Source organism: Cetorhinus maximus, chromosome 2 (assembly GCF_964194155.1).
Source record: "Cetorhinus maximus chromosome 2, sCetMax3.hap1.1, whole genome shotgun sequence".
Taxonomy (NCBI): domain Eukaryota; kingdom Metazoa; phylum Chordata; class Chondrichthyes; order Lamniformes; family Cetorhinidae; genus Cetorhinus; species Cetorhinus maximus.
In genome coordinates, this window is record NC_135880.1 from 109,449,885 (window position 1) to 109,473,698 (window position 23,814).

Here is a 23,814-nt window from a genome sequence, read left to right on the forward strand (position 1 = left end):
TAGCTTCACCAAATTGACAACTCATTTTTAGGTATGCCTGGTGCTGCTCCTGGCTTGCCCTCCTGCACTCTTCATTGAACCAAATTTGATCCCCTGGCCTGATGGTAATGGTAAAGTGGGGGATATGCTGGGTCATGAGGTTACAGATTGTGTTAGAGTACAACTGCTGCTGCTGATGGATGTGGATGCCCAGTGTTGAGTTGTTAGATCTGTTCGAAATCTATCCCATTTAGCAGAGTGGTATTACACAACTCGATGGAGGGCATCCACAATGTGAATGCGGGACTCCTCCATTACTGTGCGGTGGTCACTCCTACCGATACTGTCATGGACAGATGCATCTGTGGCAGACAGGTAGGTTAGGATGAGATCAGGTATGTTTTTCCCTCTTGTTGGTTCCCGTCCCACCAGTCTAACTCAGCCAACTTGGTCAGTAGTGCTGCTACTGAGCCACTCTTGGAGTCCCCCACCCAGAGTACATTCTGCGCCCTTGCCATCCTCGGTGTTCAACATGGAGGAAGCACTGATTCATCAGCTGAGGGAGGGCAGCATGTGGTAATCAGCAGGAGGTTTCCTTGCCCATGTTTGACCTGATGCCATGAGACTTCATGGAGTCCGGAGTTGATGTTGAGGACTCCCAGGGCAATTCCCTCCCAACCTTATACCACTGTGCAGGACATACCCAGGAACGGTGATGGGGTGGGACGTTATCTGTAAGATATGATTCTGTGAGGCTGTTGCTTGACTATTCCCTAGATGTTAGTAAGGAGAACTTTGCAGGGTCAACAGGGCTGAGATTGCCATCGTCGTTTCTGGTGCCTAGGTCAATGTCGGGTCTGGTTTCATTCCTTTTTTGTGACTTGTACAACTGAGTGGCTAGGCCATTTAAAATTCAACCACATTGCTACGGGTCTGCAGTCACGTATAGGCCAGACCAGGTAAGGACAACAGATTTCCTTCAATCTACAATGGTTTCATGGTCATCATTTATTTAATTCAAATTCCACCATTTGCCGTGCGGGATTCGAACCCAGGTCCCCAGAGCATTACCCATCTCTGGATCACTAGTCCAGCGATAATACCATTACACCATCACCTCCCCGTGATTGTTACTCTGCCTAGACAATGAATGTCAGAAAGCTGTTTGACTATGGGGATGTTAGAGCCAAAACTGATCATGTTCTGGCATGATGCCTGCTTATGCAATTTTCCAGCAGGGATAATTAGATAGCAATAGTAAGTTGAACCCTGTTTGATTTTCCCGCCACCCCCCCTGCATTTCCTCAGCCCAGGCCAGGTATATCATAACCTGTATTCCCACAGGGACAGATATCACACCCTGGGCCTTCCTGGTCTGTGTGACTTGCTGATAGTGTATTCAATAATAGAGATCTTTACAAAGGTATTTTTAATTTGTTTGGCTGTTCAAAAAATGTTTTTGGATTTTGTGCATGACATATATTTCCTCAAGCATTTTAATTTTAAAAATAAAACTGTCTTTAAAGCTAATGCATCAGCACCTTATTGGGGGAAGAACCAGACAAGGAAAAAAGAGACCTTTTTCCTTTTGCAAGTCATTTTTAATAAAGGACATCATCTTGCTGTTCAAGTAGTTTGTTGTCTAAATGCACCATTTCATACAATCCTGAGCCATACTAACCAGGAAGGACCCGAACTAGAGAGGGAAAATTCAGGCCAGGCTTCAGCTCCTGAATGTTGTTCTGTTTAGAAAATGAATGAGTTGACATCATGTGAGGGCAGGATTAGATTCAAATCTGATGTTCCCATTGAAAAATAACCAGAGGCATTCACTGACTAGTGAAGGAAATGGTATCTTCAAGAAGTGTCTGCTGGTGCCTATAGGTTCATGCCCCAGCGTAAGTTAACACCTTCAAAAGAGGTTGAAAATTGGGAAAATGCACTTTAGGAGACTTTAACTTAATATCTAGTTTAATTAGCTGCGTAGAAGTCACGATCTAGATGTACAATTATTACAATATGGTTTTCAAAATCCACTTGCATTTTTCTATTATCCTGTAAGGTATATACATTGCTCTGTTATTGTCCTGAACTCCTTTAGGCTTGTCTACCGATGACATTCCTCTGTGAGAAAATCATCGCTACACTGCCTTCCTGGAGAAAACAAAATGGACCCAACCAGTTTATGTCATGGCAACAGTTTGTTTATGATGTTCAGGACCAAGTTAATCCCTTGGTGAGTGAAGAAGACCTGAGGGAAGTGGCCCAACAATTGCACAGTTTGGGAGAAGTAAGTGCTTTAGTTATTTATAAGGAGTTAAGCCTAGAAACAACCTACCTTTACGATTAATTTACTCTGTTTGACAAATGGCTTATTTTTCACTACACTACTTGCCTACCGTTGTGATTTTAAATTACACCTACTGCACCTTCTTCATTATTTGTAAACTGCCTGTAAAATTAAGTCCAGAAAATTGGTTGCCGTTTTAATTGTGTTTAACAATAGTCTTCCTCAACATGTTTTTCTTCATAATGTAATCATTAGAGAGGTATTGGAGAGTCAGTACAAGCTACTTGAACTGGCACACAACAATGTTTAAGTATGTAACATTATTAACATTTTTGTGAAGTGTCAATTGGATCATCAAGCTGGCTAATGGGGAATTTTGTTAAGCACCCGGAACAGCTTCATAACCAATATGAAAGAGGAAATTATGCAGTTAAGTGATTTATGTCTCCACTCATTGAATCATTGGTTACAGCACAGAGGGGCTATTCAGCCTGTCAAGTATGTGTGGGCTTTTTTTTTGCATGAGTAATTTAGCTAGTCCCACTTCCCTGTTCTTTGAGGTGTCAGCTGTGTCTCAGTTCATAGCACCCTCGCCTTTGAATCAGAGGGTTGTGGGTTTATGTCCCACTCCCGGAAACCAAGAACTGTGATTGTACTCGAAAGAGTTGCAATCTGTGACTGTTGATAACTCGAAAGAGTTTCCCTGTTCTTTCCCCGTAGTCCTGCCCATTTATTCCCTTCAGGTGCTTATCCAATTCCCCTTTGAAAGCCATGATTGAATCTATCTCCAGCACCCTCCAAGGTAGGACATTCTGAATTGTAGCAACTTGCTACGTTTTTTTTAAAAAAACTTTTCTCATGTTTCCTCTGGTTCATTAAATCGGTGCCCTCTGGTTCTTAACTCTTCTACTAATGGGAGCAATCTCACTGTCTACTCTGTCTAAATCTGTCATCATTTTGAACAGCTCTGTCAAATATCCTCTCAACCGTCTCTTCTGTAAGGAGAACATTCCCAGTTTCACCAATCTATCTGTGCAATTGAAGTCCCTCATCTTGGAACCATTTTTGTAAACCTTTTTTGCACTCTCTCTGAAGCCTTCACATTCTCCCTAAAGTGTCTGTCCAGAGTTGCACACAATACTCCAGGTGAAGCCATATCAATGCTTTATAAAGGTTCAGCATAACTAACTTACTTTTGTACCCAATGGCCTGGATGACTCGGGAGCCCTTTAAAAATGGCAGGCGAGACCCGATTCTGGGATTCTCAACACATTCCCGGGCTGTCTGAGTTTTTTTGGGGAGTGCCTTTTAAGAGTACGGACTGGTTGCTGACAAAAGGCCTCACCCAGCACTCCTGATCTGCCTGGCTCCATTGCAGGGATAGTCATGTCCTAGTCCTCCGCAGTAATCATGGACTCGGGCCTGATTTTTAAAGAGTCGTGGTTCACGGTCCCTTGGAGGAATTGTGAACCTTAGCCTGCATGAGGGGACCTTTTAAAGGGTAAGTTCAAAATGTCCTCCTCACATCCCCCCACCATGTCAAGTTCTGCCTTTCCACAAACCCCCTATGGCCCCTAATGCCCCCTATGCCAAGCTATGACACTTCCATGCCCATTGACACACTATTCATTGTATCGAACCAGTGAACCCTATAGTGACAGATGGAAGTTTAAAAAGCTTTTAAAGTAATTTATTCATAACTTTCTACTATGCAGTAAAAAAATTGCACTTCAAAGGCCAAGTTCCAAGTAGAGTAGTTGCTTTGGGAGTTTGGTGTCAGGAATACAAATGACTTGTCCGCCCAGCAGAGCTGGTTTTGTGATTAGCACCTTGATGCTGGGCAAGATGGCTTTGGAGAGGATGCTGCTGTTCAACTGCCTTTCTTGCCACTGGATTTTGAGGATCCTCTGAAGGCACCGCCGGTGGAACTTATAAAGTGCTTTGAGGAGCCTGCTGCAGGTGTCCAAGTCTCCGAAGCATATAGGAGCACAGGGATCACTGTTGCCCGGTAAACCAGGAGCTTAGCCATGCCTTTCTAACCATTTTCTCATCATGTACAAGACTTTGTGCACTTATACCCTCAGGTCCTGTTGTTCCTGAACCCTCTTTTAGAATTGTACTGTTTAGTTTCTATTGTCTCTCCTTGTTCTTCAAAATGTATCACTTCACATTCCTCTGCATTAAATTTCATTTGCCACTTATCTGCCAATTTCATCAGCCTATCTATGTCCTCCTCACAGTTACTTCCAAGTTTTGTGTCATCTGAAATTGTGCCTTGTAAACCCAAGTCTAGACCATTTAATATAGATCAAGAAAAGCAGTGGCTTTACTACTGACCCCTGGGGAACCCCACTTTATACCTTCCTCCAGTCTGAAAACAAGCGTTCACCACTACTTCTGTTCGCTGTAACTCAGCCAGCTTCATATCCTTGCTAACACTGCCCTTTTTATTCCTTTTTATTATAAAGGTGTGGTCACACCTATTAGGTGGTACTTTATCAAACATCTTTTGGAAGCTCATATACCACACAAACGGCATTGCCCTCTTCAACCCTTTCTGTTGCCTCATTTAAAAAAAACAATCAAATTGGTTAAACACAATTTGCCTTTAACAAATCCGAGCTGGCTTTCCTTAATTAATCAACACTTGTCCAAGTGTCTGTTAATTTTGTGCCGGTTTATTGCTTCTAAAAGCTTTCCCATCACCAAGGTTAAACTGACTGGCATGTAGTTTATCCTTAGATCCTTTTTTAAACAAGGGTGAGTCATTTGCAATCCTCTAATCCACTGGCACCACCCCCCACGTCTACGGAGAATTGAAAAATTATGGCTGGCCAGTAGCACCACAATTTCCACCCTTCCTTCCCTCAGCATCATTGGACATTGATCCTGGTAACTTGTCAATTTTAAGTATAAACAACCTTTCTGATAGCTTCCCTTTATCAATGTTAGCCCATCCAGTGTCTTAAAATCTCCTCCTTCACTATGACTTTGGCAGCATTTTCTTCCTTGGGAAAGACATACAACTTACTCATTTTGGCACATTAGCCATGCCTCTGCCTCCATGTCCATAATCCATAATCAGTCCCACCTCTTTTTTACCCTTTACTATTTATATACCTATAGAAGACTTCTGGATTCCTTTTCATGTTAGCTTCCAGTCCCTTCTCATACTGTCTCTTTTGCGCCTCAAATTTTTTTTCTCCACTTCCCTTCTGAACTGTCTATATTCAGCCTGTATTTCACTTGTATCATCTACCTGACATCAGTCATATACACCCATTGTCTGCTTCATGCTACTCTCTCTCTCTCGTTGTCTGGGAGCTCTGGCATTGTTGCCCTACCTTTTATCCCTCATGGGAATATACCTGAACTATACTTGAGCCTTAGCCTCTTTAAAGACAGCCGATTGTCCCATTAGTTTTGCCTGCCAATTTTTGATTCCAATTTATTGGGGATAAATGCACCTGCACTCAAATTCTCCCCCCTCAAACAATGATCAGTATTCGTTAAGTGTTCCCCTACTGACATTTGATAGAGGTGTCAGCTGTGGCTCAGTTCATAGCACCCTCGCCTTTGAATCAGAGGGTTGTGGGTTCATGTCCCACTCCCGGAAACCAAGAACTGTGAATGTACTCGAAAGAGTTACAATCTGTGACTGTTGATAACTCGAAAGAGTTACTGACACTTGATCCACTAGACCCACTTTATTCCACAGAATCAAATCCAGCAGTGCCTTGTTTTTATGCCGCCTTCCTTGTTGGGCTGGAAACATATTGATCAATAAAATTGTCTGAACACACCTCAGAAATTTTTCCCCCCTCTCTGCCCTTTACACTATTACTATTCCAGTCTATGGTAGGCTAATTGAATTTTCCCATTATCACTACTCTTTAGTTCTTGCATCTCTCTGTAAATTTTCTCCACTATATCTTTCCCACTATTTAGTGGCCTATGGAATACATCCAATAGTGTATTGGTACCTTTATTGTTTCTTAACTGTAACCAAATAGATTCTTTGACCTGGGCCCCTCCAGGTCATCCTCTCTCCAGCACTGTTATATTCTCAAGCAGTGCTTTCTTTTCTTCTCCATCTTTCCTACCCTGTCTTCCCTGAACATCCTCTATCTGGGAATATTTAGCACCTAGCCCTGCCCCTTTTTTGAGCCAAGTCTCCATCATCACAACATTGTATTCACGTTGGCTGTCTGCACCTCATAACTTTCCTATCGTTTGGGTGGCTCCACCCTTATCCCATGATAACAACAGTCGCTCACTTTTCCAGAACTGCGGCGAGTTGGATTAGGCAGTGGGCATTAGGCGGAGTACACACCAGTCCATCACAGGGCACATGCACACGCACACACTTTACCGTAGCCAAGCCACCTGGACAATGGAAGGAAACCGGAACACCCGGAGGGGACCCACGCAGACATGAGAAGAACGTGCAAACTCCACACAGACACCCAAGGTCAGGATCGAACCCGGGTCCCTGACACTGAGGTAGCAGCGCTCACCACTGTGCCACCCCGTGTTAACAACAGTTGGAACCTAATTTTCATAGCTCTAACCGAGTCCTGAAAACAATAACAATTGTGGTTTTGCTGCATTCCTGTCATTTTTCACACCACCACTAGTGACCTGGCAGCAATGTGTTTTGTAGTCAATAGATTGTTTCATTTTAAATCACTCAAACAATCACTCGAATAATTAAACATGAACTGCCCTTAGGCAAGAGAGTAGACTTGGTATACCCATTGAATCTCTGTTCAGATTCATTGTATACTCTAAATGGAAGTAGGTTGACCGATTTCCACCAAGAAATATCAGCGGAGCACTTTAGATGAGTACCATACTTGTGATTTGCATTAAAGCAAATTTAAATCACAAAAATTGCCATGTAATTGTGGACCTACTGGGGGAAATGGCAACACTTTTTCTCATTTCACTACTATCATATTTTGCAACATATTTTCTTGTATTTGTAGTCAAAATACAAGGGAACTTCTCAACAGTGGGCTCAGTATGTAGACAGCTAAATTTACAGTCTAGAATGCTGAACTCTTTCTTGCAGGAAAATCTGGGCTCTTGTGTCACTCTTTCATTCCGTAAAACCTGGTCCAAATATCTCAGTATCATGAGTACTGAACACCTCATTGCCTTAAGACTGATCAGCAGCCTGTGGTCTTATTGTATCAGAACAATGGATGTGTTAGCATGTTGACCAATTCAAAAGGGTGGTGTTGCAATTATTTTGCCGTTAATAGTTAACTGTATCTTTATTCAATCTCAGTTGACCACTTTGTGGTGGTATTACGCATGGCAATCCGTCAATCTTGCACTTGTGACTGCTGTAAATAATAAAAGCAGTGTGATACTGAACTCTAGGTTATGGGAGCAAGTAGGTAAACATGATTAGGATTGTTTACTTGTGTGAACCATGAACACCAACATATGCTACTTGGGCCAGTGGCTACTGTTTGTGTTGTAACTTCTATATATTTTAATGTATAACAAAATTCTTTTCCATACCTAGTCCTCTTCCAACAAGGTTAGTTTTACAAGAAATATATAATTGTGGGCTATTGAGAGTGAATTTTAACATAGGTTTTACAACTTAAAAGCTAGTGTTTTGAGTTGATTTTTAAAGAGCATCAGCAGTAGCACATTGCTGGTGGCACTGTTTACTGAAAAGCTGGAGATTTCTGGAGGCTTATGAACTCTATAAACTACCATCTGCTTATTTCTAAACAATGTGCCTCTGTAGGTGTTTTACTTGTGCATGCTTATAACAGCAGAGACATATTGCTTGATGCACGCATAACATGCAGATAGCTGGAGCTCCCTCACTAGAATTTAAATGAGAATTCTCTGTTATTCGGAATGAAGAGATGAGTCTGAGGTTTCACCAAAGAATGTTGCGGCAATTCATTTTTATATGCATCATGACTTTTCTATTAAGGCCCCTATTAAGCATGTTGAAGTGCAAAAACTAAATACTCAGCACACAATGCGGCATAACAGGTCACCAATAAATGTTGGTCAGAAGTGATTGCACCAACTAAGGTAAATAAGGAAGTATATCCATATAAGTTGCAGGTCTGTAATGCAGCTTTAAAACTTGTGTCTAAAATTTCTTTTAGTTAATCTGAAACACAGGAAGGAAATGATCAGTCACTCTTATTTATAACACAACGATAACTTCTGTCTATGTAGCATTTTTAATGTAGCAAAATATCTCCATCCACATCACAGAAGTGTAGTCAGACAAAAATTAACATCAAAACCAAGAAGGAGATATTAGTAGGGATGTGGTCAAAAATATTACTTCTGATACGGGTGTTAAGGAGAAGAGGAAGAAAGTGAGGCAGAGAAGGCTAGGGAGATAATTTCAGAGCCTAGGTCCTAGATGGCTGAAGGCACAGCCATAAATGGCAGGGTGAAAGGACTGAGATATAAAAGAGACTAGAGTTGAAGGAATGCAGACTTATTGGAGGGTTGTGGAGCAGGAGGAGGTAACAGATTGGGAAGGGTGAGACCATTACAGGATTTAAACAATAGGATGAGAATTTTAAATTTGAGATGTTAGACGACCGGGAGTCAATTTAAGTCATTGAGCAGAGGTGAAGGCTGAACTGGACTTGGTGCAGGAAAGGATACTGGCACCAACGTTTTCAATGAGCTAAAGTTTATAGTGGTATCACCCCTCAACCTTCAAAACTCGAGAAAATAAACCAAGCTTATGCAGCCTCTCCTCATAACATGACCTTTTAAGCCCTGGCATCGCTCTGGTGTATCTGCACTGTGCACGTCCAAGGTCAATATATCTTTTCTGAGATGTGGTGTCCAGAGCTGAATGCAGTACTCCAGATGGGATCTGACCAAGACCCCACAACTGAAGCATTGCTTCCTGGCTTTTGAGTACCAACTCTTATGATAAACTCTTTTTGATTTGCTTTTAGTACCTGTACACTAGCTTTTGGAGATTTCTGGACATGAACACCTAGATCCCTTTGCTGCTCCAGAGCTCCTAAAATCTCACTATTAAGAAAATGTTTTGACTTGTTTTTCTTGGATTCAAAGTGAATGACCTCATACTTCCCCACACTGAATTCCAGTGACATACTCATTTTGTCTGTATCCCTTTTTAACTTACTACCCCAATCCACATGATTTGTGTCATCTGCAAGCTTGGATATACAGCTCTGCATTTGTTCATTGAGGTCATTAATATATGGTGAAAAATAATGTAGTTTGTGCTGGTGGCCAAAATCAGTGGCTTTAGTCCTCTCAAATGTTTAACTGAAATAAATTGCAACTCCTCCAGCACTGGATATTGGACAAGCAGTCTGAAAACACAGATTTGTTCAGGTGGTAGAGCTGGGTGTTGTCAACCTACATACTAAAACTGACTCCATAGCTTTAGGTGATGTTTCCATGGGGGCAGCCTTTAGTTAAGGCAGAGGAGTGGTTCAAGAATAGATCCTTGGAGAACTCTAACACTGAGGGGCAGGAGGAGAGGCCATTGTTGTGTCTATGATTAGATAAGAAAGAGTGGAACCTAGTGAGGGCAGTCCCACCGACTTGGACAATGGAGGAAAGATTTTGGAGAAGGATGGTGTGGTTGACAGTGTCAAAGGTTAGAGAAAGATAGGGGACATTGACAGTCACAAATGATGCATTTTGTGACTTTGATTAGGGCAGTTTCAGTGCTGTGGTAATTACATAAGCTTGGTAAATAATATTTCCAAATAAAAATTTTGACATGGGGTGGTTGGGAGGGCGGGATGGCAGGAAAGGTTTAAACAATTTTAGGAAAAGCCCAGATGTCTTTGCAGCTCAGTTGCTGGAAGGAATTTTCTCCCTCATCTGAAGACACTGATTCATGCTATGAAACACAGACATCAACAGCCCTTCATTATCTTGTCCATTCTTCATGTATGAGCCTAAATATTTGAGTATTGCAGTATGTGACTTTAGGAAATATTATAAACTGAGCCCAATCCTGTGCCCACACACAATCCAAGCAGGAATCACTGGGCATGATGTCCATTGATCTCAAGTCAGGACAGCAGGGCTACTGAACAAAAAACATTAGATAATATTAATTGTTATCCAATGTCAAATGTCCTTTCTGAAAGGCTGCATGTTGGTTTATAACATTGTTGATATTTCTACTCTTTTGTCATGTAACAATGAAGAAATCACACTCATATTGAAATGAGAATTTAATTTTGATTTCCAACGAAGAGTCAAACAGGAAACATTGCTATCTTTTTCTTTCTCAGTTGTCAATTAACCTGCTGTGCTTCTGAATATATTTTTTAATCTCACCATTTAATCACTGTCTAACTTTGTATCTGATTACAATTTTATATGCTCATTAGGCTATGACACTCATCGTGCAGAATAAGATTAGTGTTGAATAAACAAGCCAACAGAGAATGGAAGACATGGGAACTTGAATGGTGCAGTTTATTACATCCGCCATTGAAGGTGGACAGAGGTCATATTTTCGCTCCTATTAGTCTGTTTTTCTATTAAAAAAATATACCTCAAAAACTAATGGACAGATTTCACTGAAACTTGGTACACAGATAGGGTATGGTCCAAGGAAAAACTGGTTAGTTTTTGGAGATGATGTGGATCAGGATCCTGGAATTTTTTGAAGGATCGGTTAACATTGGTTGATAGGGTGAATTGACTTTTTATTAAATGTTGTGGGTTGTTTTATTTAGAATGGTATAGGTTTTCTCAGCTGCTGTGATAGAATTTGTCACAGCTGTCAAAATGTGAACAGAGTTTTCAAGGCAGGTTGTTGGATGCGGATTGGCCTAAAGCCTCCTCAGTAGATGGAAGCTTTTAATAAAAAATATTTCATTTTTCAGCTTTGTAGTTAGTGCATCAAACATGCAGGGAAAAGCCTCACATTCATGGGACAAAAAATTAGCTAAAAGTACATAAATGCTATAATTTAGTTTAATGTTGAGTTGGCAGAGCTATGCACTCTATTGAGTGCCCTCTTCACCTGTCACAGCTAATGAGGGTCCTTCATCTGAAAGCTTTCTCAGTCATTGTTTAATAAATATTTTCATTTGATCTAGTCAAGGAGAGATTGAATAGATTTTGTTTTTGTGAGGAATGCATGGAAAAGGTAATGCTTGATCATGGAACATTGCTACTAGGCTTGATGAAACCCACTTGAAGGCCTCTCACCAGTTTTCATAAGGCTTTCAAATTAGTGCATTATTGCTAAAAAGTAATTGTATGCTATAGGAGTGATGTTTAAATCTTAGATTTGATCTGAAATGCATGCGCCAGCCTAAGATCCATGAATGGAAGTTTGGAGAATCGCTGAGCTATATTTCTATGAGAAGTGGAGCAAGTTTGTCCGCTGTCACCCATGATATTTAATATCTTCATCAGTGCTATATTAGATGACATCAGATGGGACAGTATTGCAATATCTGTTCCAGTCAATTCTGGAAGTATTGCAGCACTTTTACCGATGATGTATTGGTACATTCACCTGGGGAACTTGCGTACTGAACAGTGGGTTAACTAGTAGAATTTGGGTGTGCTACAAAGTCCATTATTATTGTTCTGCATAGCTCCAGAGGGAAACTTCAAAGTACTGATTATAAGATGCAAGGATCAGTCTGTCCCAATTGCTTTGTATCTGTGCCCGAAGTTCTGGTGAATGACAGCTTTAGCTTATGTGCAGTTTTTCACGTTAGGGAGGGGCAAAGTACACTCTAGTCTTTCTCATCTATTCAGTGATTGTAAAATCCCAATGCTTGGAAAACCTGTGATGTAAAAGATGTGTCAAAACAATTCTCCAAGCCTTGCCTGTAACTACTAGGCATGCCACATATGAAACCTAGGACCAAGCTGTGAGGTGGATTGTACCCAGCATAGAAAACATCAGGGTGGTTGGATCATTCTGCATCATGGTAAGTTATTCTGCATCATGCAGAAGACAAATATCCATCAAATAACTAATGGAAAGCATAGGGTCAGCACAATAGTCGCCGGAAAACGTGAGCTGGACATGAAGCACATGAACTTACACTTGTATATCCAACTTTGATAGATAGTAGAGAGGCAAGTATTTGCTGCTGAAGTTCTACACCACCAGTTGGAAGAAGCACTGCTTTTAATGGGATTTCTGCCCATGCTGTGATCCAGGAGAATATAGTGAATTGTGCTGATTACCGTGCCATCTGATAACTACTGTTTTCCTAGTTAGGCTAAAACCCACACTTACCTATTGCTTAATGTCCAACTAGGGACCATGGGCAGAATTTTCCATGCCTGCTGGCAGCGGGTGTGATAGGTGGCATGTGCGGACAATATGGCGCGATTGGTTTCATGATGGTGGGAAGGCAGGTCGCGATCTTCTGCTCAGCCCGCCAGTGGCAGGCCACCTTTCCCACCAATGGTTACCGAGGAGCTCATTGTAACACATCAGCATATCATTAAAATGCCATCCTGTCAAGCTCTTTGATTCCCGCTGGATCGTCCGTCCATGTCGGTGGGAAAGCACATTGACGTATTTCACAACACACAGGCAACATGCACTTGGCGGCCTTCACTTTTGGGGAACTGAGGTGAATGAACAGCATCGTCTTCCACAGCTCACCAGGATCGCCTGATGCTTTGCAGGCTTCAGGGGTGCTGGGGGCCAGGGTGAAGTGCCTTCCTGCCTCAGAGGCGACTGTTTACGAGGGGGTGGTGTCCGGGGGCAACTGCTGCCCAGCCTCGGAGGCAACTGTTGCTGTTGTCGGGAGTGGGGGTTGGCAACTCCTGCCCTGACATTGGATCCTACCCGCAAGAACTCGAGGTGGGGAGCAGGATAGGTGATGGAAGTGGCCACGCAGTAGGGACACCTGTATAAACTGACCATTCCTCTGCAACTGAGACAGTTCAGGTGCAGCGACAGTGATATGATTGGGGTCGGGCTCCTAGCCTGCCCACCTACGCAAGCAATATGGAGGCACCAAAGGGCCACCAAGTGCTCCAGACCTTTCCCACCCTTTATGGCAGGGATTGTTCCTCGGGGACAAGGGTTACCCACAGAGGCCACGGCTGATGACGCCCTTGCGGCGGACTCAGACTGCAGCAGAGCGACACTATAATGAGGCTCATGCTGCAACTCGCAACTTGGAGCATCGAGATGCTGAAGATGAGGTCCCGGTCTGGTGGAGCCCTGCAATACAGTCTGCAGAGGGTGTCACTCATCGTCATCATCTGCTACGCCCTTTACAACCTGGTGCTCCAATGGGGAGACGAGCTGGCTGAGGAGGAGTTGAAGGAGCTGCATGTCTCCTCCAATAAGGAGAACGCTGAGGGTGAGGAGGTACTTGGAGATGACGATGATGGGGATGAGGCCCTCGCACTGGCTAGACGAGACAGGTGCTCTCAGGAAGCCCTCATAGCTGCTAGATTTGTGGAGGATGATGACAACATGCAGTGAGGTGACCCCATAGATCCTCACCGCATTTGTGAACGTTTGACTCCAGTCTGGCTTTTGGCAGCACGAATACCCTCTGAGAGAATGCCCCTGTCATGGAGATCCAGTAGAGGCCCTAACAGTCGCTCGATTGCAGGAGGATGATGACGACATACAGTGAGGACACTCCATAAATCTTCACATAGCCTCAGAGAATGTCTGACTCCTGTCTGGCTGAGGGCAGCTCGCTTGCGCTTCATGATCAGGGTCATGTCATAGAGACACGGCCAAGAAACTTTAGAAGCATCTGAGGCTTTGTCTGCCTTCAGCACCTGAGCCCTTCAGGAGCAGGTGCACAGCATCAGTGATCACAGACGCTGAAGAGATGGGGGCCAGTCCCACCTTAAAGGCCCTGAGAGCACACCAAGAGAATGAGAGAACTCTGTGGCACCTGCCCGCTACATTCTGGCAGCAATGACTAGCGCCGCCAAGGTGCAGCCATCAGTAATGTTTCCAGTGAGTGTGAGACTGGACCATCACTTTGGTCTGAAGACTGTACAGAGCACAGGGAAGAGGCCTTGGACTGTGACACCTGCCTTTATCTTGTTCAGAAAGCTTCACATCTGAGTGACAAGAACACTGCTCATCAGAACATGGAGCCACAGGTAGGGAGACATTCTTGGGAGTTTATTGACAATAGTGATGTGTGTACAAGTGATTAACACCCGTGCACAGGCTATGCAACTAATTCTCCTTAACTTTCCTAACCCTGCCTCTACGTCTTGGTGCTCCCCGGACATCCACAGCGCAAGTGGAGGCAGCATGCTGACTGACGCCCTGTCTGTGATGACTTTGGCGGGTATCCTCTGGAGGGCCGAGACTTAGAGGGCCCCAAACTGCTTTCGGGGTCTTGCTGTGTGGCAGTGACACCCTCCTCAGCCTGTGAAGCTGCTGAGGTCACAGGAAGAGGAGATTCAGATGGGCCAGTCACTCCCAGAGTCACCTGGGTGGATGGGTCTGGAGTGTGCAACTGCTAATCCTCTCCCTGTGGGTGCCTGAGGGACCCTGGCTGACTCCTTGAGGGTAAGGGGTAGTTGGAGTGAGACAGAGCTGCCCCGCACCCCTCTCGTGTTCACTTTGGAGGCCAACTATTGCATCAGCGATGGAGTTGAGCCCGTACAGCAGTGCAGGAGCGGCATTCTGGACCAAAGCCTCCATGGCGGCCACCATTCTACCAGTGTTGACCTCGGTGCGTTGCAATGCTGGCGCTATCACCTCAGCCTGAAGGGGAACAGACTCCTCCGTTGTGCTTTGCAACCTGAGGAGTGCAGCGGACATCCCTTCCTGATGTTCCGAGCTTGCATTTGCAGCTCCAGCAACTGTGACATGACCAAGTCCAGAGGCTCGTCATCTGACTCAGACTCAGCAAATTTCTGGTCTCCAGCTGTCCTCCGTGTGCTGGGAACCTGGGAAGTCCCTGCTGCTGCCTGCTGTGGATCAGACAGTGCAATGTGCTCACCAGATTGTGATCCCGTGTCTATTCTAAAGCTAGATGCCACCGAGCTGTGTGTCTCTGCATTGGTGGAGGATGTGTGGGTGAGTGCTGTGACAGGACTTTGAGGAGGGTGCCTTCAGCTTCCCCTTCAGAGGTTTCTTCGGGGCTTGATTGGAAGCCCTGGGTCATTGACTGTGTTGGCTGTTTCCCAGATGTGCCTGCGAAAGCAAGGGGAGATAATTAGTGCATGGCAGTGGCCTGTGAAAGAGGACACATCACTCACGGCATGGTTCTCTGATGGATGTTGCACTACTGGATCCTCACTTGGTGGAGCACCGCCGACCTCACCATCAGCATAGGACCGGTCCTGGTCATCGCCGGCCAGCTGGATGGCTCTGTTTTCAAAGTCTGTGAGGACCTTGATTTCAAGCATTCTGCCACCAGCCTGCGACCTCTCCCGCTTGTTGTGTGCCAGCTTGTCCTGCATGAATAGAGATGGAGAAGGTGTAAGCAGGATGCCTGCCAGGCCAGATGATAAATGTGCCTGACCTGTGCGGGTAGTGAGTGGTCCCATGGACGGGTTAAGGACAATGAAGGTGTGTGTGAGAGAGTGAATGGTGATGTCCTTTGGACTGGTAGTGAGTGAGGGCCCTGTGGATGTGTGCTGGGTTTGAGTGAGAGAGTTGAGTGTGATGAAAAAGGTGACCTACCCTGGAGGAACGGAGGAGATCGTTCGTCCTCTTGCGGCACTGAGTGGCTGTCCTCTTCTTAAGGGTGTTGGCACTGGCCACCGTCTCCCAAGCCGGATTGGTTACCTTGCTGCCCATCCTGTGGCCAAAGCAGGGGTACAGGACATCCCGGTGGGCCTCCACAGTATCCAGCAGTCACTCGAGGGACCCATCATTAAACCGGGGGGCTGTGGTCCTTTGCTGGCCATGTCTCCCGGGCAGCGGTGGTGCGCTGTAATGACGAGCAGTGTGCTGGAGGCTGCCTTTTAAACATGGTGGGTGATGGCAGAAGGGCAAATGAGATCCCGCCCGACATGGAAACAACGTGTTTCCCGGGAATATATAGATAATGAGGCAGGTTTGGGACGATACAGCGTGAAAACCCACCATCGCGGCCAGCGGGTAAAACATCATTTTACCCGCCCGCTACCACACTTAGTGTAAATCTGGGAAAATTCTGCACTATATCTTTTTGGAGAGTAGATAAGCAAAATCTTCTTGGAGTCGAGTTTGCTTTATAATGACAAGCCTAGTCTTGGGAGATTGGATTTTAGCCTGTCCTCTGATTGATCCAGTAATCCAAAATATCTTGAGCAACACAATAGTGGACTCTCGTACACAGTTGCACAATGTCTAAAATAACTTGCAGTAACCCTTCTCTTTACAAATCTGAGCTTGTGAAGACAGAATAAATTTGGGCTGCTAGGTTAAGCAATCTGCAAAGTTACTCTCTAGGCATATATGTAGATAGTTATTTCGACAAGGTACTAGATGGCATCTGTAACCTGTGAAGGAATTAGTCAGTGCTTTTAGGAGAGGAGAGGATAATTGCAGGGATTTCATGTAAACAATTCACAACTTAAAAGTAAGACTACATGGCATGATTCTTTCCAATCAATCAAGGCTAGATGAAGACTCAAGGCAAGCCACGTTTATCAGTATGAATTTCTCAGTAAACTTCCTCTTTTTATTGTATAGAATTCTGGAAAAAAGGGGTTTGATCAAATATTGAGTTAATCCCCAAATTAGTCGAACTTCTGACTCCAGAAATGAACATACAACCACTGAGCCAAGGTGTCGGTTTGGCTGAAGGGTAGAATTTTTGCCTCAGAATCAGAAGATCATGGATTCAAGCCCCACTCCAGGGACCATAGCATATAATCTAGATTTTTATAGGAGCGTAGGGTTGAGGGGCAGGAGTAGACCATTTGGCCCTTTGAGCCTGCTCAACCATTCAATAAGATCATGGCTGATCTGATTGTGGTCACAACTCCATTTTCTTGTCTGTCTCCCATAATTCTTGACTCCCTTGTCTATCAAAAATCTAACTCAACCTTGAACATATTTAATGACCCAGCCTCCACTGCTTTCTGGGGAAGCAAATTCCACATACTAAAAACCCTCAGAGAAAAAATTCTCCTCATCTCCATCTTAGAAGGGAGACCTCTTATTTTAAAATATATCCCCTAGTTCTATTATTTCCACAAGTGGAAACATCCTCCAGGTATCCACCCTATCAAGTCCTCTCAGGATCTTAAATGTTTCAATCAGATCACCTTTCATTCTTCTAAACTCTAATGGGTAAAGGTCCAACCTGTTCAACCTTTCTTCACAAGTTAAGCAATTCATCCCAGGTATGAGCTGAGTGAAGCTTCTCTAGCTGCTTCTAACGCAATTACATTCTTTTTCAAATAAGGAAAGAAAAACTGTATGCAGTACTTCAGATGTGGTTTCACCAAGGTCCTGTACAGCAGGAGTAAAACTTTCCAACTTTTATATTCCATTCCCCTTGCAATAAAGCCAACATGGCATTTGCCTTCCCAATCACCTGCATACTAACTTTTTGTGATTCATGTACCAGAACACACACATCCCTCTGTTCCACTGAATTCTGCGATCTCTATCCATATAAGTAGTATGCTGCTTTTCTATTCTTTATGCCAAAGTGGACAAGTTCACATTTTCCCATATTATACACCAACTGTCAATTTTTTTGCCCACTCACTTAACCTATCTATATCTCTTAGTAGATTCTTTACCTCCTCTTGACAAAGTACTTTCCTACCTATCTTGATGTCCTGGGCAAATTTAACTGCCACATATTCAATCCGTTCATCTAAGTCATTGATATAGATTATAAATAGTTGAGGCCCCAGTACTGATCTCTGTGGCACTCCACGAGTTAGAATTTGCCAACCCCAATTTATGGTTCCTGTTAGCTAACCAATCCTTTATCCATGCTGATATGTTACCCCCTACACCGTGAGCTCTTGTTTTGATGTGGCACCTTCTCAAATGCCTTTTCGAAATCCAGGGACATCACATCTACAGGTTCCCCTTTATCCAACTTATTTGTTGGTTCCTCAAAGAGCCCTAATAAATTAATTAAACATGATCTCCCTTTCACAAAACCATTTTGTCTCTGCCTGATCACTGTGATTTTCTAAATATCCTGTTAGAACCTCCTTAATAATGGTTTCTCGCAATTTCCTATGACAGATGTTAGGCTAACTGGCCTATAGTTTCCCGTTTTCTGTCTCTCTCCTTTCTGTTACATTAGCTATTTTTGAATCCACTGGGATCCTTCCAGAATCTAAGGAATTTTTACAAGATTAACCAATGCCTTTACTATCTCTGCAGCCACTGTGAGAGGTGCTACTTTCAGATGAGGCATTAAACCATAAGATACCGTCTGCCCCCTCAATTGAATGTAAATTTCCAAAGGAATTTCTCCTGATACTGTGGGAAAACATTTATTTCACAATCAAAAAAAACATATTATTTGTAGGTGACACCTTCATATGTGCAAATTGGCTGCTGCATTTTCCTATATCACAACAGTGACTATACTTTGAAAGTGTTTCACAGACTGAAGCAAAAAGAGGCTATATAAAAGAAGTTCTTCCCTTTCTTAAAATGCAACCATCTCTGTCTCTATGTATTTATTTAGTTATGAAGCTGCTGTATTCAATTTTATTTTTTAAGTGAAATGCATAAGTCAGCATTTTTTTACTCATATGTCTGGCGTGTAGAGTATCTTGCCTCTTGATTACTAAACACCTGTGAGCCCAAAGAAAACCTACACGAAAGTAAATCTAGTTTTAAGAATTCAAACGATTTATTACAAACCACCAGGATTTCAGCTTTGCAGTCTATCCTCTGAATGTCTCATGAGATCAGTGCCTCTTAATCAAATTCATCTGCACATTTGTTGATTTATGTATTTCATTGAATAATATGCTGCAAAAACAACTCCCACTTCTTGCAATGCTGATACAGTTTTGTAACAGAAGTCCTTGGTTATATATCTCTCTTCCTGTTGTGTGCTGTTAAATGGAACAAAATTAAATTGAAGGGTGTAGTTTGAAAGCACAAAACACAAACCACAAGAACAAAGTTTCTCTTTGAAGTAATGCAGCTGTTCTGGGTTGTCTGGTGCATCACAAGGTAGTTAAGACAACAGCTTGCCACTGTCTGAGGATCTGGAGATTATTATAGCGGTAAACTCCAAATGTGGGGGTCAGTTGGCTGGAGAGTGCAGAATAATGCCAATGGTGTGGGTTTTATCCCCATACTGGCTGTGGTAGTTCATAGAGGCCTGAGTCCTTACCTTCCCCCATACTTGATACTGAGTAGTTCCTCTCAAGCTATATAACCAATTGTCTCTCTCTCTAATGGAGAAAGATGCCTATGATCCTTCATGGACAGTGACTAATTACCAAATTACCAAGGCAGTGGCCGATTAATATTTGAACCAAATGCATGCTTTAGAGATTACATCCTGGTACATTTTGCAATTGAAAACAGCGCAACAAAAATAAGATTTTCAGGCACTGGATTAAAAAATATTTGCACGTGCAAGGGCTGACTAATCCTGTATGACACATACACAGACATTTTGGGAGTAAGCAATTATAATTGCAGGCAACATTGGAAATAGAAGCAAAATGTGAGGGCACTTACTTTGGAAACCTTCCAGAACAGGAAAATTTATCTCTTTTATCTTCTCCCGGGCTTGGTAGACAGGTGAGGCAATACTGTCATCTCCCTCCAGGTTTTTGACTTGAAAAATTGGAGAGGTATAAAATGGACTGCTAACTCAGTATCATGCATTTTACATTGTTGCAGAGTCAATATCTGGCCCATTGAGTCAAACTACAAATCATTCCTAGAATTGCCAAGCTGACCCACTTTTTTTTTTAAAATTGACCTAATATAGCGGAAGTTAAATGTTAAATAGGCATTTAGCAACTGCTGATCCATTTGTATTGAACATATGTGGCCATTCTCGATTTTTCTTATTATCTTTGTGGGGCTTGCACACAACTGCAGCCCCTTGTTTCACCAATACTTGCCTATTCCATTATTGCGTGAAAACAATGGGCATACGGCAGGCCAGATTTTGTTGACTGCCCACGTCCAATGAGTCACAGAACTTAATCTACACCTTTATAAGTTCTCAGATCTTGTGAAGTGAGTTCTTGCAGTTTAAAAGTAAATCTAAACCTTTATCACGAATGCATTGGATTTTTCTCCTGTACACGATTCTTAACAAGGCCGTGCATTAAAAAATGGCAAGCTTCCTGCATGTGTGAGTGGGTACCACTCATTTGTTGAAAGAATCAATTATTCAATTTTTGTTTCTCCTTTTCTTCCTCTGTCCTAAACATGTTGACTCCTTCTTGGATATGTTCCACAAGCACCCTTTATGATCTTAAATGAGATATGCTTCATATGTGAATCACATTAGGGAAAGTTAGTAGCTGACTGAGCTATGGGAATGGGGGTAGTGGGGTGGTAGTAATCCCATACCAGCCTGATTGTTTCCTTACTGTCTAAATAGGGGCCGTTTTCCATCAGGAATTCTGACTTACCTTCAACCTAGTCCAAGGGGTGCTGAGGACAGTTGTAGTTTGCTGACTCAATCACCTTGCATCAGCACTGGAACTTGGGACCTTCAGGTCTTTGTGGTTGTTAGATGCTGACTTTGCCCAATTGAAATAGGGAAAGTTAATTAAACCATGTTTAAATGCAAGTTGTAAAGAGGGAAAGTTCAAAAAAATGTAAGGAAATACTTTTGCATTCCTAAAATGCCTAAAATTTTGCATTATCAGGGTATCCCAAAGTTATTTGTATCCAATTAATTACTTTTGTATTATAATTGGTATTGTGTAAGTTAAGTTAATAGTTATGTACAATGTTAACAGTGACTCAAATAAAACTGCCTTGTCTAGCGCACTTTAAATTGTACACACCTCCAATGGATTGATTTGGTTGAGATACACTCTTAACAGATTTGAACTGAAAATAAGTGTTAGGTCCAAATAATTAAGATGAGTGATTACTGAAGTCAAGATGAATTATTTCAAATCCACTAATGATCTCCCTGCGATTTCCTTTGCCTTACAGATCAATATTTTACAAAGTGAAACTATCCAAGATGTGGTGCTTCTGGATCCTCGGTGGTTATGCACCAATGTACTGGGAAGACTTTTGTCCAATGAAAATCAAAAGGCTTTGCACCACTACAGGGGCCGGTACACAATAGATGATATCCTGCGCCTGGTATCAGAGAAGGATGTAGAGGAATTGTTGCAAATTCTAGATGCAATGGACATCTGTGCTCGGGACTTAATGAGTGGATCAATGGTAGATATTCCCGCTTTAATTAAAGTAGACAGTCTACACAGATCCTGGACTGATGAAGATGATGAAATGATGGTTTATGGAGGGGTCCGCTTTGTGCCTGTTGAACATCATACCCCATATCCTTGTGGTATTTTCCACAAAGTGCAGGTGAACCTCTGTAGATGGATACATCAGCAGAACTCCGAAGGAGAACTAGATGTAAGGTTATGGACCAATGGATCAAAAATATCCAACAAAGGGACTGAAGTCTTGGTGTTGCTGGTCAACCATGGACAGGGTGTGGAGGTACAAGTGAGAGGATCAGAAACCGAAAAAATAAAGTGTTTTATGTTTCTGGATTCCATTTGTAGTGTCATTGATAATCTAATGGCGACTACTTTGCCTGGACTCCTAACCGTCAAGCATTACTTGAGCCCCCAGCAGCTTAGGGAGCACAGTGAACCTGTTATGGTTTATCAGCCTAGAGACTTCTTTAGAGCTCAAGCTCAGAAAGAGACTTCACTCACCAATACCATAGGTGGTTATAAAGAGAGTTTTAGCAGCATTCTGTGCTTTGGTTGTCTTGATGTCTATTCCCAAGGAAACCTAGGAATGGACATTCCTGTATCCGAACTAAATCTTCTTGCAAGACGGAAACTTAGCCGCCTACTGGACCCACCTGATCCCATGGGTAAAGACTGGTGCCTTTTGGCTACAAACTTAGGACTTGATGATCTTGTTGCAAAACTCAATGCTCAGAATGGAACTTTAAAAGATGGGAAACTTTCTACAAGTCCAACTGGTGCTGTATTGACTGAGTGGGCAGCTTCACCGGAAAATTCTGTGGGGCTTTTAATGTCAAAACTAAGAGGACTGGGTCGTCGGGATGCTGCAGACTTTCTTTTAAAGGCCTCAGCCATTTTCAAAGTTAACTTAGATACCAATGGGCATGAATCTTACTTATCCAGTTGCAATGGGGGAACATCTTATAATTCAATCAGCTCAGTAGTTTCAAGATAAAATAACTACTACAAAGCTGGTGAGAGGTGCAATTTTAATTAAACCCTGACTTTATAAAATGCATTCATTGTGTACAGATAGTGCTCAAGATAATTGTGTAACCTGCTTCCTTTGACAAGAAGACAATAGTAAAATTTACTGTTATAAACTTAATATTTTTACTTCCACATGATAAACTACAATTCCTTGGTACTTAGTGTTTCAATGGGTTATCTGCTGCTTTCTGTTAAAGGCAGTAAGTTTTTAAACAAAAAAAAAACAGTTGCAATCTTAGAATTGAAATGGATTTGTCACTTATGGAGATACACTTTACAAAGCTGCCATGTGCAAGTTATCCAGTTTGTAAGGAATATCTTCATCTCTTTGTGATGTTATTTGTGGAAGTAATTTCAGAAGAAGCTGTCTGCAAGAATATGAATTTTTATAACAAGTTTTTCATCATCTTGCCCATATACTCTCTTTATTTTCTATAATGGTGGGGAAAAGGCGAATGTTTGTTTGCTATTGACAATATTAAATTTGATATATAATGTCAAGAACCAAATGCTAGTGCCTTTTTCAGGAAAGGGTTTCCTGTTGTAAGTAGACCAATATTTGTTAAAACCTTTACATAGGAATCTTCTACCTCCCCATTTCTCTTCTCTGAGGAACATGCATATCATTTACCATATAAGGCATTTGTAATTCCTTTTTGTATAGATTTTTCAATTTTGGTCAACTTCTATTCATATTGACGTGGTTTATCCACAGTCTAAAAGGGAACAGTTATGTGGTAGTTTCATGTGCATTGACAATAAAATAGTGATGTACAGTGAAATTTAGTGGTGGGAATTTTTTCCATTTTTGATCTTTGATGTTATGGGAAGCATGTAATTTTAACATTGCGACATTATCTACACAGTTGCATATTTATTAGCTTTTTAGTGTAGTTTATAACTTGAAGTATTTTTAATAAACAATTTACTTATGAAATATTAAGCTTTTAAAAACCCAATTAATTTTGCATTTTGAAAGTTATCTGTTGGTTTTAATGCTTTGGGACACCTGTAACCTAGAAATTCAGTGACACTGCACCTATTTTTCAGGCACAAAATGAGAGCCTAAGCATTCAATATGGTGGGAGAGGGCACATTTACTCATTTTGTGTCAGAGGTTCACTGCCCAATATAATAGAAAAGGAGTCCAAGGCTTGCTCTTAAAACAAATGTTGGACCCCCAATTT

The 23,814-nt window shown here is 42.4% G+C and overlaps 1 protein-coding gene across 3 annotated transcripts in view; it reads left to right on the forward strand.

Annotated features, from left to right (window-relative positions):
* Nucleotides 1-23,566, forward strand: part of dapk1 (death-associated protein kinase 1) — a 228,556-nt gene extending 204,990 nt beyond the window's left edge. For all 3 annotated transcript variants that reach the window (XM_078568201.1, XM_078568218.1, XM_078568209.1), the window contains 2 exons: nt 2,081-2,269; nt 21,354-23,566. In XM_078568201.1, coding sequence (XP_078424327.1) covers nt 2,081-2,269; nt 21,354-22,592 — 1,428 coding nt within the window. In that variant the 3' untranslated portion in view covers nt 22,593-23,566. The remainder of the gene's footprint in view (nt 1-2,080; nt 2,270-21,353) is intronic.
* Nucleotides 23,567-23,814: the final 248 nt, after the last annotated feature.